General features: G+C 31.9%; 1 protein-coding gene across 1 annotated transcript; it reads right to left on the reverse strand.

The window, feature by feature from the left end:
- Nucleotides 1–18,480: 18,480 nt before the first annotated feature.
- LOC141670672 (F-box/kelch-repeat protein At2g43270-like) lies at nucleotides 18,481–19,698 on the reverse strand. Its single transcript, XM_074476623.1, has one exon. It carries the CDS (start codon nucleotides 19,662–19,664, stop codon nucleotides 18,555–18,557), a length of 1,110 nt encoding a protein of 369 aa, XP_074332724.1. The 5' UTR covers nucleotides 19,665–19,698; the 3' UTR covers nucleotides 18,481–18,554.
- Nucleotides 19,699–20,106: the final 408 nt, after the last annotated feature.

Consider the following 20,106-nt stretch of genomic DNA (forward strand, 5'->3'; position numbering starts at 1 on the left):
GTTTGATCAACCATGGGCTTCTTCTCAGATTTAAAATATGAAGTTATTTTTGTACTTCTCTTTTCATTATCCTCGTCAGAAATTTCTTGCTTTATGATCAACTCCTCTTTACTGAAATTTACTTCACATGCTTTGAACGGAGGTAAGCCAACCTTTCTCAGCATTACTGGGACATCTTCATTTCAGTTGCTTTTCCCTTGTCACCTTCGACTTTCCTGTTGTTGTTCAATGCATCATAATCTAAGCCAATAATTATGTTAGCACATGGCTTGTTCTTCTCATGGTATTGACCAACTAACTGAGATGCATTTCTGAATGATTTCAGTTTCACCTCATTCTTCTCTAGCTTCTCCCACAATACATCTTCTATCTCAACAGCACACTTTAGCTTGTTATTTAGATATTCATTTTCTTGCTTGACAGTTTTAAGCTCAACAATCTGCAGTTCTAGAGTCTGTTTCTCAATCTCAAGCTTATCACTTACTTTTGACAGTCTACTCACTTCCTCAGTAGCTATCACCATGCTTGTGTGTATGTGAAACATCTCCATACTCATCTTTTCAACAGTCTCCTTATATTGACTAACATTTAAATCAATAGTAGTAAGAGTTGGTACCTCTGTTTTTTATAAGGACGGCTCTCCTTACTCCAAGGCCATAAGTACATAGTTTCCAAACTCCTCATCTTCATTATTGTCAGAGTCATCCCAACTTTTAACTTCTGCAATATAAGCTTTTCCAGATTGTTTCTTCAAGAGAGCTTCTTACTCTGCCTCCAATTCAAAATAGGCCTTGTCCTTTTTTCACTTTCTTTGGCTTTCTGCATTGAAACATCTAATCTTTGACCTGTCAACAGATCCAGTCTTGTAGCCACTTTTACCACCAGAGTTGTATTGAGTTTTTCCTTTCCAGCTTCTGTCCTTGTTGAATGTATGTCCTTTGATTTTAAAGAACCTTGGCTTCTTTACTCTAATATTGGAGAATTTTTTTGCTAAGTAAGCCATGGATTGATCCAACTCATCCTTTTCATCCAAGGTGTAGAACTCATCTTCTTCAAGTTCCAGAATAACTTGCTTCTGTGGCTCCTTGTTCTTTTGCTCAACACTTGAGACAGTTAGAGTCTGGATTTCTTGTTCATCATCAGATGAATTGGAATCATTAACAACCAGTGCACTTGAACCATCAATAATGTGCCCTTGACCAGCTCTTAAGTCTTTGAATCATTTTCAGTTCATAGGCTTTTAAAAATACCATATAAAACCTTCGATGTCATTCTGCTCAAGTCTCTCCCTTCTCTTATAGCTGAGATTTTCTGTTCTAGATGGCAGGAAGGGTGAGCAAAAACTTCAAGTTAACCTCCTCAGCTTCATAGTATTTTTCATGAAGCTGCAAGTCATTAATCAACTTAATGAATCTTTCAAAAACATTAGTTATACTCTTCTTTGGTTTATCCATAAAACCTTCATACTGGGATACCAAAATCCACCTTTGATTTGATCTAACTTCCTCTGTCCCCTCACATAGAATTTCTATTTTCTCCCTGATCTATTTGGCTGTGTCACAGTTGATAATGATTTGGTACATTTCATTGTCAACCAACTCTATTAGAATCAGTTGCAAGCCACTATCTAGAGAGACTTTTTCCTTTTCAGGCTTTGTGTACTTTGAGGGATCCTTAGGTGCATAATGAGCTGGGATGATCATGTCTCCATCTGTAGATTCCTCAACTCTTTCCATAGGAGTGAAAGAGCCATTCTTGAGAATCTGAATATATAATGGGTTGGCCATCTTTATAAACAACAGCATCTTCTTTTTCCATAATGTATAGTTTATTCTGTCAAAGGTTGGTATCTTGATAGTTCTTAGCTTCTGTGTATTCATTCTTCCAAGATCTTTAATCTGTTTTCTTTCAGATTTTTCTTTGATACCACTTGTTAGGTAATGAATACAACACAAAGGGGGTGAATGTGTTTTATGATATTTTTAATCTTTTTGAACTATTTTGGATATGGTGAACAAAAGAAGTTTAACTTGTAAAGATATAGTGTTTAAACAGAATTAATAAACATGCACATAAACACAGTATCTTCAAAACTCACTTAATTTTATAGTTAAAGAACTCAGATTCTAGTGTTTTGCTACAAATTCTGGGTTATTTGTAGTTAAATAACTCAACTTCTTTCTTGAGAGAGTTACAAGACTTCTTAGATCTGTTTGATACAAAGAAAGATAAAGGACCAGTGTTTACTTTATAGTTCAGTAAACACAGGTTTACACAGTGTGTAATAAGATGTACTAAAACATTTTTCAAAGTGAACTCTAAATCTTTCTATATCTGGCTTAGTAAATATCAGCAAATCTAGTAGGTCTACTGCATTTATCTCTCAGTTAATCTTGGTCTTTTAATCTTGCACTCTTCAAGCTGCTTTTGTAGACTTGTCAATCTAGTTGATTAGATTGTTTGTTGATTGATAATCTTGAATATTTAACTTGTATGCATTTCAAACTTTAAGCTTCATATCGAGATCTCTAATTAGTTATATAGAGAACTGACATCTCGATAAGTATAATGACTTATCGAGATCTCTTAGTTCTCTATAAGTGTTTTTTACTTCTCGAGATCTCTGAGTTCTCGAATGGACTTGTCTTTTCGAGCTCTCCAAGTTCTCGATAAGTACTTGGCTCATCTAGGTCTCCAAGTTCTCGATAAGTACTTAGCTTATTAAGGTCTCCAAGTTCTTGATAAGTACTTGGCTTGTCGAGGTCTCCAAGTTCTAGATAAGTACTTGGCTTGTCGATATCTCCAATATTCATATCTTCATTTGACTTGTCGATATCTCCGAGACTTCTCGATAGACCATTTTGGACTTCTCGATAAGTCATTATGGAGTTCTCGAATGACTTCTCTATATGACTTGATCTGTGACTTGTCGATAACTTGACTTAGAACATTTTTCCTAAACCAGATTTATTCAACTCCAAACTTCTTCACAATCTCTCTGAGGCACGATCTTCTTGATCTTCTTCCAGAGTTTATTATTAGGCTTGAGACTATTTACTAGAAAAATACTCCAGTCTGATCTTTGACATTTTTACAGACTCAAGTAATACAATACAAAATACAGATTTTAGATTATCATACAACTAATTCTTAGGGTTGTCAATTTGATTTAGTTTTGTTATGATATATGCATGTCTTGCACAACAAACATGGATCGAGCCTTGGATCAAAATTTGGTCAAGAACGGAGAGAGAAAGATACCGAGAGAGAAATGTCGAGAGAGAGAGCGAGAGTGAGAGAGGGAGACTGATCCGGGGAGAGAAAGAGGGGGAGGATATAAGGTGATGGGTCAGGGGAAAAATAGTAACTTAACAAATAAAAAAAATCTATTTTTCCTTTTTCTTTTACACCAAAAATCTATAAACTCCATTTAATAATATAAAAACAGCTATGTAAAATCGGAAAATACCATAAATTGTATTTTTAATGCAAAAAATATTAAATTAGCTCTCTCCCCATATATTTAAAATAATTTTTGAGTAAACGAATTATATTCTATGGATTTTACAATTACATCTCTAATAATAGAAATAAACTCTCGAAAATCATTTTAAAAATAGCAGAATATCAAAATAAATCCATCTATCATTTTTAGAAAGTCTCTAGGACCATTCCAGAGATAGTAAAATAAATTTAACACTTTGATCATACGCTGATAATTTATAAAAATATATAAGGATCAAATAGTCCTTATTTTTACCCAATAAACCCTTTTAAAAATATTTAAAACTCCTGAATCACAAACGTAAATATCAAACAACATATATTCACCTGATAAAATCGACCACAACTCATATTTATACACCTTTACACATAATATTTATTTTATATATACATTTATGCCGATACTAGATATCCAATACTTTTTAAATAACGATACAATTTGCAAACTCAAATCCAAACAATCATAGATACACAGAGGACTCGATATATCCATATCTTAACATAATCCACTATTATCTTATATAAAATCCTTTCGTGATATCCACCTTTTGTATAACGGGTCGCGTTCTTTCTTTTTTCCGTAGGTAACCCGCAGTCGCCACCCTTCGGGTGCGCACTGGGTAAACCCTACGGGCTCACGCAATAGCTTGCACACCACATGAACTAAGGTAAACCGCATTTAAGCGACAGGCTCTGGCTCAGGATGCATAATCCTAAATTCTCCTTCAATATATATTATTTAATACCACTATTCTTTCACATCCACATAATTCATAAATAGATCACAAAATTATATTTTATTCATATATTATATCGTGAAAATCTCAATCGTTACATGCGAGATTTTAGCTGACATCATATTCATATCTATATAAAGTTAGCTTTTCGGTTTTATACAAGATAACGATAATAGAAGTAGAAAAGGTTGCATATTTAAAGTAGACAATTTCAATCAGTATTGAGTTTGATGGGAGGGCGGCTCATATTAATTTTTGTTAGAATTGTAATATTAATTCATATCAGAATTCATTAAAAATTCGTGAGATAGTAAATATCTTGATATGTGAAAACCTGAAAGCGGATGAATAGTGTTAGGCCCGAAATAGGGGTTAATAAGCTAGACCAGGGGGTGAATAACTTATAACCTTTGTAAATTTAGAGCTTCGCGTATTTGAATACTAATATCAAATTATCTTATGAAAAGCCTGCTAAGATAACTATCCTCTTGATCGGAGGTTCGAATCCCACGGAAGGAGAATTTAGGATTATGCATCCTGAGCCAGAGTATGTCGCTTAGATGCGGTTTACCTTAGTTCATGTAGTTTGCAAGCTGTTGCATGAGCCCGTAGGGTTTACCCAGTGCGCACCCGAAAGGTAGCGACTGCGGGTTACCTACGGAAAAAAGAAAGTATAAACACATATTTTATCGTGAAAACCCTTTAATGCTTATTTTTCCGGATTAAATCTTTTTAAATTCAAGCGTAATTATTGCTCAGACGTCATAGTTTTTTTATTCATGGAATATTATGTTTGAATATATCTCATGTCTAAACTTTTGTCTAACTTGTCGGTAAGATAAAAGATATTTTCGGTCGCTCCGGAAGGCTGTTATAACGTTCAAAAAATCTGAAACGATACTTCCACATATTTGTTTGACTTGAAACTTGGGGTTTGACATGAATATATTTAATTCTAATATTTGTAGGAATTTTATAATTTTCATGACTTTTTCTGGGACCCATAAAATGTGTACATAACTAAATTATTGATCGCTTAAAAGTCATAGATGATGAAATAATTTCAAGGTGAAATTTTACCACGATCCTATGGAACATTTAATGAGAATCCCCAAATTTTCATAATTTTTATAATTTTCTATTACTTTTTCAATTTAATGGAAAAATGCATTTTTATTCATCGGTGTGGTGTTTATCGATTTTATTTTGAGCTCTATTATTATATAATTGATGGGCCACATGTTTAGCACTTTAATTTGAATTCTACAGCTGGTTTATCACATGCTAAGACTACACGCCTATTGCCAATATTATAAGCAACCTTTTAGCTTTAAAATAAAGCTAAAATGTCCATTTTTTGGCTATAAAAGAAGCCACACCCCCTCGTTTCTTAAGCCATTTAGAGCCAACGAAATTCTGGAGAAATACACTCTCAAACACTCTATTATGCAGTAGCAAAAATCTCCAAAGAGTTCTAGCATTTAAGCCTTCTTTAAGCCTTAGTTTCATACACTTTTAAGCTTGTTTTGCTACCGTTTCTTTCCTCAAACCCAAACACTTGGATTCACTTATTTTGGCTACATCAAGACCCATTTTCCAGTAGCATTTAAGTGTTCTTGAAGTCTCCAAAAGTCCATTTTACCAGCCATTACTACGCCTAATTTTTCGGGCAACTTTTGGTCACTTTCCGGTAACTTTTGGTTTGTTTTTGGCTTTATAAATCAACTCGTATCTCTTGCAATTCTATCTTCTTTTTGGAAAAATAATTTGAGATTTTGTAAGACCAAGATTCATAAGTTGGTTAGTGTTTGTATTGTACCTAGTTCGCTTAATTTTTTAAACACAAACATTCGGGTTTTACGTATATATATACATGAGCATAAATCTTTGTTCTAAAATAGTATATATAATTATAACCCACCAAGAAAAGGTTGTAAATTTATTTACTCTCTCCTAATTTAGTTGTTTTCCCTTGATTAAGTTTGAGATCCAAAATAACTTCGGTTTTACTCAAAAATCCAAGTCGAGGCATTTTATATAAGTCAACTGTATGACATAAACGAAAAGCTTCCTTGTTGTATTTTTAGTAAATACCCTTAACTCGTATTCCAAATTATAGATCATTTGCACAAGTCTCATTTAAAGATATAAATAAAAGTCTCCTTGTCGAATACTTACGGGTGTTTAACCATTGTTATTTCTTTCTTCGACATAAGTTACTTAGTATGAAATATATCATTGAGTTGATATTTTCATTCTAAATATATGTTAAATTAGTTTTCAGAAAATGTTTTAGAATTAAATATCCGGTTTGACCAATATTGACTTCATACTCGGAAAATATCATAAATATAAAAATCATTACTATCTGATTTTAGTAAACTCCCTAGCTTAACTAATTTAATTTTACACTTAATTATTTTAGACAAAATAATCAAAACCTACTCATCTGACTGCTTCCAACAATCTTCATCTTTTTGATATTTTGTCAAAACTACGAGTGTAAAATTAAATAAGTGTGACATTAACTTTCCCCACGCGTATGCATCTAACTACTATGCAAATTTATAAATTTTTAAATCTATTTGACACTTACCCTATTTGACACTTACCCTAAAGTGATGAAAAGATTGTTTTTATTGATTAAATACATATATATATATATATATATTGTATAAGATCAAATTGAGAAGAGTTTGAGAGTAAGGGGCCATTTGTTTACATTTTATTCATATTATTTGGTAGTCAAATTTTACAAGATGAATAATTCATATACAGCAGAATTGGTCAGTGAGAAAATGTTAGCTGAATCATTCATATCTAAAAGCGTATAACTTTTTGTGTACAATCTCATTTGTTAATTTTCAGAATTTTTTGTATAAAAATTTTCTTACTAAAATATTGCTCCCTCCATTCCCCGCAATTCTTTACAATGGGAGACGGGGGCTCGACCCGCATTTAAATGCTCTTATGAAATGTAGTTGCATATTATTTTTTATTTTTTTAAAATAAAAATATAATATTCAAATTTTATATAAAAAAAAATTAAAATGAACTCTAAAACTATACTTTAGAATTGTCTTAAAATTCGTGTCAAGAATGCGAAAAAATGTAAATAATGAGGGATGCGGAGATAGTATCATTTTGGATGTTTTTCTAAAGAATCAAATAAGCACTTTTAGTACCATGGGTGCACTTTTACAACAACACTTTTAATTTCTTTAACATAGTCTATAACTATAATTTTTCAATTGAATATATAACATATTTAGTATTGTGTACTCTCTCTGTTTTTATATATTTGTCGTTTGACTTTTCTGCACGTAGTTTAGAATGGTTTGACCGTATAGTTAAAATAATTATTTTTAAAAAATTCTTTCTGTGAATTTCAGTATAAGCATTGTATTTTTATTCGGAAAAATAAAATTTTAAAAATAATTATTTTTACTACTCGGTCAAAGCACTTTGATATGTATGCAGAAAAGTCAAATGACAAATATATAAAAATAGAGGGAGTACTATATATCATGAATATATTATATTATTATGATTTGTAATTCATAATCTCAAAATATCAAATAATTTATATCACTTATGACAAATGTGTAAAATTGAAAAAAAAATGTTATTAAAAAAAGTTAACTTATTTATTCAGATTATTGACCATTCAGATATATTAATTGTTCAGATATTATTTATTCAGATTTGTCAAATGAGCATTCTCATCCCAATCCCCATCCCAATTCTCATCCCCATAATTTAGGGAATTATGTTAAATTTTGTTAAAATATTTAGGGAATAAAATCAAATCCCCATATTTGGGGTTTCACTATTCATTCCCCATTTCATTTGTCATCTTATTAAATTCATTTTATCTCAAATCTACATCATTTTAACATTTTACACATATATTAATATTTTAAATAATTAATATTTATTCAATATTTTGAAATTTTCTTAAAATTTTATACCGAAAAAATTAAAATAAATAAATATAAGTATACTTTTTATAATCATGAAAAATTCAAATGTGTTAACAAATAATGGTACTAAAAAATATATAAAATTAAATTAAATTAAAAGTTAAAATTGTAAATGAAAGAAAATAAAAATTAATAAAAAGGGAAGTAGGGATGAAAATGGAGAATGAGATCTAGAAAGTTTTTAAAAGATAGAATAAAATTTGAGGAAAATTTTAGGGAATTACTATTTTTAGTAAGTTTTTGGCGGTGGGGATGAGATTTCCAATGGGAATGGGGATGCTCTAAGACACCAATTAACAAGTATGAGTACATTATGCTTCCATTCCATTTTTAACAAATAAGAATATTTGTTAAACACATTTCTCAAAGCTTCCTTTTTTTTTTCATTCCATTTTTAACAAATAAGAACATTTGTTAAACACAATTCTCAGAGCTTCCCCTTTTTTCTTATCAAATTGAAGAATTTGATTTATTCTGCAAAATATTTTATGTTAGTTTATATCATGTGCATTTCAATAATTATGTTACAATTAAAGCATTTTCAAGTTTTTTAAAAGAGTATTAGAATTATTATTTTTAAATATCGAAATGAGGGGTTTAAAAAACTCCCTTTTTCCCTGTTGTTCGAAACAAAGTATAAAATTACAAAATTTTACACTCCCAAATCTCTTCCCTTTTTAATAAAATACCAAAAGGAAATAGTTAAAAGTATTAGGCCCATATGCAAAAATTGATAAGCAAGAGTACAAAACAAAATAGGGGGATTTGCCACCAGCTTGGCATAAGAAAACTAATAATAAACTCAAGATTATGTGTCCGTCTGGCCAATTTTAAAATAAGTAACTTATGACTTAAATCGAATAAGTGACTGATAAGTGATAAGATGATAAATGCTTATAAGTTATAGAAATGTTTGGCTAATTTAACTTATAAGTCAGAATTTTTTTTATTTAAATAAACTAACATAAATAATTTTTAAATATAATTATCTTAATTCTTGAATTTTAAGTTAGGTTAACATTTAAAAAAATATTTTTGAAAACTAAAGTTAATAAACAAAACAAAAAATCAAAATAAGTTGAGACGTCATTGCTAACATTCAACTTATCAGCTTATAAATTGTAAATTCAACTTATAAGTTGGGTAGACAAACACTGGTCGATAAGTTAATAAGCCTACTTAATAGATTTCCCAAACACGCCCTATAGTTTACCACTATAAGGATAAGTTTACAAACTTGCTTCAGTAAATTCAAACTTGGCAGCAAGTTGATTGAAAGCTTCTTGAAGATTCTTAAAGGACTCTGCAAGGTCATCATGTGCAGCTTGTAACTTTGCAAGGTTAACATCAAATGAATCTTGTGGACCAGGGCCAACAGAAGTAGGAGGAATGGGGTCTAGGTTGATGATAGTTGGAGGTGCAGGAGGCACAAGTGCAAAGCCAGGCAGGGGAACAACTACTCTCTTTGCTTTATCAGAAATAATGGATTCAACTGGAAAATAAGGCACTGTGCTGACATTAAGCTTGAAGTGTTCAAACACTTTTGTGAGGAGAAGACCATAGAACATGTAACCCTTTTTAAAACCATTTATCATTTGAAGCAATATCAAGTAAGCAAGATTAAAGTGCACCTTGTGTCCAGCAAGCTTGTACATTAGCTTTGTTTCAGCAAATAATACAAGTTTGTTGTTACTTGTGATAGGATAGATATTTCCCCTAATGATAAGTGCAAGAGTTTGAAAAATAGGAGAGAAAAGCTCAAAGGAAATTCCCCTGTCCTCAACAAACATGTCAGGAGGCACTTCATGCTCACATAAAATATATCGATAAAGTCTGAATTCATTTTTGTTAAAAACAAAGTCTTTTGAGATGTCAACATTAGCCAATTTAAGTTGGCTGGTACTGAGTTTCAAGGCACTTTCTAACACTTCATGGTCAAGCATTATAGGCTTCTTGTTGACCATGGTTGTTAGGAAAACACCCATCATCATGCCTCACTTGCATATTTTTGTAAAAACCCATTTACCATATTTGGCAAAACATTTTTGTTTGTGTACTAGAGAATAGGTTCTCAGCCAGCCTTCCTAAACATGTCATACAACTCAGTTTTCTTATCCATGTGGATAAGATACCCAGGTTGCAGTTTGGTGGACACACACTTGACAATATGATGGTAAATTGAAGACATTGGGTGTTTTTGTTTTCTTGGTTTCTTCCTATTTCTAGTTCCGGAAGAAAAAGGGGTAATGGTGGTGAAAGTGCCTGAGGATATGTTAGAAGTCAAATTCTCTTTGAAAAACATCACAATGGTTCAACTTAATATTTGGATATCTAATATGGTAGGCAGTCAAGGCATCAATATCAGCAGCAAGTAGTAGTAAACCCATGATAAATGGTGGGATAAATAAATGTTAGAGTATTTACATTCATGCAAGGTGACGGTCAAAGACGTATGGATTAAATAAAGGAGCAGCCTTATTAGAAAGATCAGCTGGGTTTGTAATAGCAGTGGTATGAAAGCAAGAAATAAATTCCATTACAGCTAGAAGTATTGAAGTCCCAAGGAGATAATAACGGCAACACCTTCCCAATGCTTAAGACCATGCTGGTCATATTTGGATAACAAATATACTGATGCAAGTTATTAGATCAGCATGTAGATTACATATGCAGTGAGGCAATCATCTTGAAGTCCTATAAAAAGGCTTCTGTGTTTGCATTACAAGACACACCAAAAAAGATAACACACAGAAGTGAAAAGATTAGAAGAGAGTGAGAGAGAGCTGAAGCTCCTCCAAGCAAAGAAAGGTTGAAGCCTAGTGAAAGAAAATCAAGCTGTAGCTTGAATTTGTAACTGTTGTGTATGAAATAAAAGAGTGTGTTAGTGTGTGTCCTTATTATATATTATGTTTAAGTTAAAATTATATAGTTAGCCCATTCACGTTTCCAACAGGGTAAACTAGTATCAGGAACATCAGTATCTCCCATTGACCGCAGATGGGAGTAAATGCAAATAATGAAGAGCAAAAAGATAATGAAAATCAACAACAAAGAGACACTTGAAATAAATGAAGGTGTAAGTTTAATGCACATAAGTGAACCAACCTATTTATAGCAATAAGAATGTCCGGATAATACAAAAAGTATAAGGGTATTGCACATAATTTACATTCTTTAAAAAATAAACTACTTTTCTGCATACAAGTACAATGAACAGTTGAAGCAGAGTTGCAAAAAGTTGACAGGTTGTACATTAAGGTGAGATCAACCTATACTATAATTATAGAGTACACATAAGATATTATATTAGTTACCATGCTTATCAGTTTAACAAATACCCCTCATTCCTTTTAGTTTGTTATCAAAAGTATTGACACGACATTAGGAAATAAATATGTATAAATTACTGAAAAATAGAAAGAAAAGTGGGTGAAGTGGCGGGACCTATTGATTTTTAATGTATAAAAGAGAGATAGTAGGGTAAAAGTAGTGTGAAAAGGAAGAAAAAGTGAGGAAATAAGGGGATTCATCGACTATTTTTGATAAATTTTAAATGGTAAAGAAATGAATAGGACATAAAAAAAGGAGGGGTAACATTATGCAATCTAAAACTCTCTCAGCATGCATCAAACAGGAATTGCATTAAATGCAATGTGAGCAAGTAGTCATAAAAAACATGCAAGTTTTAATCAGAGACTGCACTTCTGAACATTGTTTAATAACAAAATGATGCACATTGAGCCACAAAATGCAGAGTTATGCAATTTACCAATAGAAAGAAATCATGATTTTTAGAACCCAATGAGCAAGCATGAAGATATGCACAGGAAAGATATCTTAGAGATAAATTTTTAAAAAAATTCAAAGTTTCAAGAACTGTAATCTCTAAGATTACTACAGCAAGCACATGCTATATGAATATATATATATATACAGATATATCTATATCATTTTGTGAGCACACAAACAAATAAAACACAAGCTAATACATATAACTTACACGTATCATGCATCATGAATCCTATAGATAAGGTCTGATTCCGAAGATATTACAAGCAAGAAAATCAGCAGAGATACAATTAAATAAAACAATAAGAAGAGTTATTTCTACTCACTAGATGGCATAGATAATTGCAAGTAGGAGTTAACAAATAATCTTGCTCTCATACTAGTAACAAACATTTAAACTCAGCAGATGTCAGATTATAACATATAAAGTATATTTCATTGACTACCACAAGGATAAAGAAAATGCATATGCCACTAATGGTGACCAGTTGATCTGGGAACAGATCAAGAGACAATCAGGTTAGCTCAAGCAGTCCATAATCAAGTGATATACTAGTGCAATAAGGTGTCCTATAGTGATCAAGTATATGCAGTTAACTAATTATACAGATAGAGTTAATAGACTCAGACACACAGATAGAGCAAGTTAATAACCAAGCAACAGATAATAGCTTACCACAGCAATGAGATAAATCAAGAAAAAAGTTAGTTAAGGATTTGTGACAGAGCATACCAACCAAAAGAGACCATGCAGCTAAGAGGTTTCTGAATAAAACTATACTAATAAAGGACATAGCACAAGGGTTTACACATATCATTATTTGCAAGGAATTAACTAAATTCATCAAAAAAAATAACAATACTGCTATAAGATAATATAACCACAATTAGATGCGGCTAGGAAAAATGCAGTTATAACACAAGCAAGAATTCATTCAAGATGGAGTAGTGCAGAGAGCGAGTTCACAAACCAGGTTAATTAAATGTACCATAACCAGTCTCCATCAATAGCACAGAACATGAAATATCTCATCTAGTTAAATAAATTCAATACGGAGACAGTCTGATAAATGTTCAAAAATTATCTAATAGCAAAACAATGATCAAGATGTTATCATCATACTCAAATTCCAACAATAATAGCATCAATCATGGAATAACTAATTATTCATTCAACACTTTTAGCATGCATAAAATTTTGAAACAACCATATATCGAATATAACTATATTTTGAATGATCATAGGGATATCAAAATCATTACACAATTGCTAGAGTTTTGAGACTTTCTTACCTGAGCCATGGAGTTGTATACCACATGGACTTACCTGTATCTATACCTTAATCCAGCAATTACATTAAAATTGACATGGCCTTGAGTTGACTCACTGAGTTGCACCATCCAGTTGTTGGGTTTGATGCGGCCACCGTTGATTTGTAAGAGGAGTACGAAATCGTCTTGACTCGCCAGAAAGCATCCTCTGAGATACTGTTTCACCGTCGTTAACTTGGGATGTCAATTTGTACCTAACCGATGGATACCCGATCCGTACCGATCCGATCGGGTTTTACCGAACCCGAATATTTCGGGTTTCGGTTCGGGTTTGGGTATGATTTTTAAACCCGAACTCTTTTCGGGTCGGGTTTAGGTTTAAGGCATACCGTTTCGAACCCGACCCGAAAACCCGAAACTCATTTCGTTCCCATCCGAACCCGAACCCGAACCGAAACCCGTTTTAATATATAAATAATATTTTATATTTTAAAAGTATTAAAATAATATCTAATATCATATATTACTAATATTAGTAGTAAAAATATTATACTTCGTACAAACTATTACGTTAAAGTCTAACATTAGTGAACTACTATCATTGAACAAGTTTTCAGTAGTAGTGTTCGATACAAATATACTCTAGGTCAAGATTGTTTTTAACCCACAACTTCATCCTTAGAATTCTGATCCATTACCTACTCTGAGTCCTATAATTCAGCCTAAAAATTCCAATATCGTTATATCCATGAGCACTTTGCTCGAATAAGATCCTATTAATCCTTCAATGTAAAATTAAAGTACAATTTGGTAGAGATCTACAAACTCGAACCCGAACCGAAAACGCATAAAACCCGATCGGTTCGGGTTCGGGTTTTATAATTCGGGTTTTTTCTGGTTCGGGTTCGGGTTCGGGTTTGACAAAGACAATCGGGTTCGGGTTTGGTATTTGCAAAACCCGTTTCGACCGACCCGATTGCCATCCCTATCGTTAACCTGAAGGTGCAAGTTTAAATTGGATGATTTATAGAATAAAATAGTGTGTTTAACATCAAATTGATATTATATCAATTATGGAAATTTTCAGTTTTTGATAATTACAAATAAAATGTAATTACATTAAAAAAATATTTCTGAAGTTATAAATCAACATCTATTTATGTTAAAATATACGTGATTTAGATTTTCAAATTTTGACAACTTTAATTTTCAGATAGTAAATTAAGTCTTGTAAAAATGAATTTTCATCAAAAAAATATATATTAGAAATTACTTATGGTATACTTTAAATATTTTCTTAGTCAAAAATATCCAAGGACACTTTTGTGAGATAATTTCCTCATTTCAACATCTTTTATTAACTTGCAAATTAATTTATGTAAAACTGAATATTCACAAGAAGGATATTTTATGGATTAATATTACTTGACATGATATTCTCTTGGACATAATTAATCAATACTCACTAATTTCTCGAGTTTTGAAATATATAATATCCCAGGACCAATAAATATTTGCATTGAATAATTATTTTATTGAAGATAATTTTCACGTACCGCTCAATTTTTTCATAATCAGTTCATTATATAAAAATTTGAATTTCATATAAAAATCCGTTCTAATAGTGTAATGGTTATGAAAGAACCAAGATTTACAGAAAATTAAGTTTAATAAAATTAGAGACACGACAATGTCTCATTTTGAACACTCAAACATTCCTAAATCCAAACGGAGTTTGGCTAATCGCTCAAAATGCAAAGGTTTTGTGAATATATCCACAATATTATGTCCAGTATTAATGTACTCCAGTTTAATATTGCCCTTACACACATGATCTCGTAAAAAGTAATGTCGTATATCAATATGCTTTGATAATGAGTGCAAAATAGGATTTTTATTTAAATTGATGGCACTCGTATTATCACATTGAATCGATATTACATCAAATTTTATCGAGTAGTTAGCAAGCGTTTGCTTCATGATCCAAAGGACTTGAGCACAACATTTTGTTGCCGCAATATATTCAGCTTTCATAGTGGATATTGATACGGGAATTTGTTTATTAAAAACCCAAGAAACCAAACATCCACCAAGAAACTGACAAGTACCGCTTGTGCTTTTTCTATCAATCAAATGTTCGTCATAATCTGAATCAGAAAAATACACTAAGTCAAATGGTTGTCCTTTCAGATACCAAAGACCAAGCTCAGTGGTTCCTTTAAGATATCTAAACATCCGCGTAATAGCCGATACGTGAGATTTTTTATAAGTCACTTGAAAGCGAGCACATTTACATACAATATATTGTATGTCCGGTCTACTAGCCGTTATATAAAGTAAACTTTCAATTATCCCATGATATTTCTTTGAGTCAATAGAAATATCTTTCGGATCTTCAGTTAATTTTACGGATGTAGACATATGGGGGTACTAATGTTTTGGAATTTTCCATCTCAAATTTCTTTAACATTTCTTTACAATATTTCGATTGTGGAATATAAATGTCTTCGTTAGATTGATTTATTTGCAAACCTAAGAAGAAATTTAATTCACCCATCATACTCATTTTGAATTCTTTACTCATTATTTTCAAGAATTCGTTACAGAATGATTCTTTGGTTGATCCAAAGATAATATCTTTTATGTAAATTTGAACGAGCAAGATATCTTCATCTTCATACTTCATACTTCATAAGAAGAGTAGTATCTATAATTCCCATTTTGAAACCGTTATCAATTAGGAATTTGGTTAACCGCTCGTACCAAGCTCTAGGAGCTTATTTTTGTCCCTATAAGGCTTTTGTACAATTTGTACAGATATTCTGGATGCACATGATCTTCAAATCCCGGTAGTTGTCTTATGTAAACTTCTTCTTCTGAGACACCATTTAGGAATGCAGATTTTACATCCCTTTGATAGACTTTGAAAACTTTATGCGCCGTGAAGGCCAAAAATATGCGAATTGATTCAATTCGAGCTATGAGAGCATAAGTTTCATCAACATCTATTTCTTCCATTTGAGTATAGCCTTGTGCAACTAATCGTGCTTTATTTCATACCATTGCTCGATTTTCGTCTAATTTATTATGAAAGGCCCACTTGATTCCAATTATGGAAGTTTCGAGTGGTTGTGAAACTAGTTCCCAAACTTTATTGTGAGTGAATTGATTTAGTTTGTCTTGCATAGCCGAAATCCAATCCTCATCTAATAAAGCTTTCTTTGTGGTTTTGGATTTTATTTATGATAGAAAGGCCATATGACTCACAATATTTTGAACTTGAGCTCGAGTTTGAACGTCTTCAGTAAGGTCACCTAAGGCATTGTCTATAGGATGATCTTTGATTAACGGAATTTTCGGAAGCAATTCAACTTCGGTCTCTTTTATTTCGAAAAGATTAATTGGAATCTCATTTACAAGTTTCAAATTTTCCATTTGACAAATTACATCTACCACGTCATTTGGATTTTCTTCATTTAAATTTTTATTTACTTCGACTAAATAATTAAACGTTACGAGAGGTTTAGATTCATCGAACGTAGCATTCATTGATTCTTCCACCATTAAAGTTTTAAGATTAAATACTCGATAAACTTTGCTACTAATCGAATAACGAAGAAATACATCCTCAATTGGTTTAGGGTCAAAATTCGTTAAATAATCTTTAGTATTCAATATATAGCATTTACTTCCAAATATTTTAAAGTAATCAAGTTTAGGAGTTTTATCAAAATAATGCTCGTAAGGAGTTTTCATTTTGATAGGTCGTAGTAATATTCTATTAAGAATATAGCATTTTGTTGACATAGTAATACTCTATTGACCATTTTTAGGAATTATATTCTTTCTAGTTGAACTAGATCTAGAACTAGGATTTGCATTGTTTGCATTCCTTGGTTGATAATTGATAGGTTCTTGATGATACCAAAATTTTGGATTTCTTTGATCATGCACATTTGGATTAACTTTCTTTTGAGATGTATTCTTTCCATCCTTTTTCTGAGGAGTTGATCCTTTAAGAACCCATTTATACTTCCCTTTAAGTTTACCCTCTTTCGCTTTGTAATATAGACTAATATGTCCACTTATATTGCAATACGTACATTTAGGGACAAATGACTTAGATGGAGTACATTTCGGTGGGTGGTTCAACTTTCCTTGAAGAGGAACATTAAGATCATAACCCGAACTTTCATGATTATGTGATTGCTTAGAATTAAATACCATATTTTTTAAAATGGCACTACTCTTTGTTAATTGTTTCAAAGTAGATTTAAGATATTCTTTTTCTTTTAACAAGATATCAATCTTATTGTTGAAAAAGTTAGCTATCCAATATTTGAGACAAGAGCGTATTGATTTCGACTTTAAGTTTTTTATTTCCAATTTAAATGTGTTTACTTCCAAACTGAGTCCTTCGCGAAGTTCAAATTCATAATTGAACATTTGCCTCAGGTTATCATGATGTTCTCTTAGTACAACTAGTTCACATTGATAGTCAAGCAGTGTTCTTTCAGGTCTTGTTGATGTTCTTTCCCTACATCTCCAATTATATATGGTTTGAGTAGAAGAATTAGGGCCTTCATCTCCTCCTACATCCCTGGCAGCTTCATAACCAAAATTTTCATCATCACCCTCAGCAACATCATATTCAAAGCTTTCACCAGCTGTAGGAGGAATAGAGGACAATGTTTTATTAATCTATATTGTAATCTCAGCCATCTCACTACTAGGTACAACTGTATTGAAACAATCTTCTGAAATCTTCTATCTGATGATAGGTAAGGGTGTCCTCAACTATTTGTCTATTTAGAAACCAAAATAATTAAGCTACAAAGATGCAATCTTTTTCTCTGTTACAAAAATAATACCAACTCTCTGTTCAATCAAATTTTTAATATTTGGACGACGCACAAAGATTAAAAAGAAGGAAGAAACAACAGCCCTTACATCGTGTTGTTGTTTTACCCTACTAATCTGTCTCAGCTCCAACAGCAACTTTTGGATGCCTGAGGCTCATGGACCGCTAGTGTTAGAAACGACAATTCATATACTGAATGTACCAGTGAATATATAAAAACAACCTGTTCATAAACAGCAACTTCATTTATTTAGCAGAATCAGGTAACTTGAATTATGATCAAGAAAAGTTAGCTAACTCGTTCAAACAATTCAGTAAAACAAGGCTCTCGGAACACAAGTTCCACAACTAGGCTAGCAGCACTTTAACGACTAACAGATGGACATCCTTGGGATAATACTACTACAATTACTTGCCACTTAATTCTTCTTTCTCGAATCCTTTCAGGGAAACAAGGCTCTCCACGTATTTAACCATTATGATAGCAAGATATTTCGAAACAAGCCTGATATTTTTCTTTTTATAATCACAAAGCCTCTTGATATCTTTCTTTTTGTAATCATAAAGGAAGTAGCCACCTGCAGTAACAATATTTCCTACAAATTGCCCAACACCTAACATAAGACATACATAGTCTACATGCCAATTATTTTCGATGTCGAACTTTTTATTCCAAGATGCCTTGCAGCCACAATTATCATCAAGAGTCCATAAACTAAGACGCGATACATCACCGAAGGATTTACATATCATAGCAACGGAATCTTCAAAATTTAAAACATGAGACTTCTTTATTGAATTGGGAAACGGATATACTCCAAAGACCTCGTTATGCAAATCAAAAGATAGTATCTCACGAATACCTTCAATATACAATACCCCATTCTTAGCTTGAATGCATTTTGAAAGTTTGTGAAGCATTATACTTCGGACTGTTTCAGGAAGCGGAATCTCTTTCCAAGAATCAGCATTAGAGGAATACACCTCCACCTCTAATATTCGATTTCCTAACCTATCAAGAGGACCAAAGGAAAACTCTACCATCCTAAGAATCTTGTAGTCATTGGAAATAGAATCAAAACCAAGCCCGATATTAGAAAATTTAATCCGCTTTGGATATTGTATCTTATTAGGAGTAGGAAGTTTCTTCAATCTCTTGGTAAACGGATTCCATAAATAAATATCAACACCATATGCATTAGTAAGACAAACAAGACCATTACAAGAACCAGTAGAATGAGTCATACCAGTACATTGTGGTGGCAGTTTGAGCCTAATAGATTCTTCAAGAGTATATATGCAGTCGGGGTCTACTTCCTCGGAAAGTATCGCAACTAGGGCTTGTTTTTTCTGGGAATTGGTGAGGTGAGTGTTGATAAAATATGGGTTTAATATAATAGAATGCCAGAGTTTGCAAACTGCCATGAACCGGAGCAGTGATTTTGCTGGCAACCATGAAAGTATCATGAAGATGACATCTTCATGCATATAATATCTACTCCTCATCGTCCTGAACATTGTAAACTTTTAGGAAATGGATTAGGGTTTTCTTCTAAACCCTAATACTACCGATAGGCCCCCTCTAAAAGGATCAGTACAACACAAATAAGTAAAGAGGAAGTCAGTACTGGATAGGACTCAGGAGTCAGGAGTGTACTAGTGTACATGGGTTGACACAAGATTTAATTTTAATATAATAATTATAATTGTAATTATAATTATAATTATAATAATGGTTAAAAAAAGTTTACAAACTCGATCTCCAGGAAAATATAATATTATTTAAAAAAATTCAAATTAATTTAATACCTCAATTAATATAATAATAATAATAATGCTAGAAGTGGTATACTATCAGTGTTTTAACCAATAGCCGATGAATTCAAAAAAAACTAATAGACGAAAATATAAGATAAGAATGTATACTTTTTATTAATAAGAAGAACATTAAATAAAAGTT

Source organism: Apium graveolens, chromosome 7, assembly GCF_009905375.1.
Source record: "Apium graveolens cultivar Ventura chromosome 7, ASM990537v1, whole genome shotgun sequence".
Taxonomy (NCBI): domain Eukaryota; kingdom Viridiplantae; phylum Streptophyta; class Magnoliopsida; order Apiales; family Apiaceae; genus Apium; species Apium graveolens.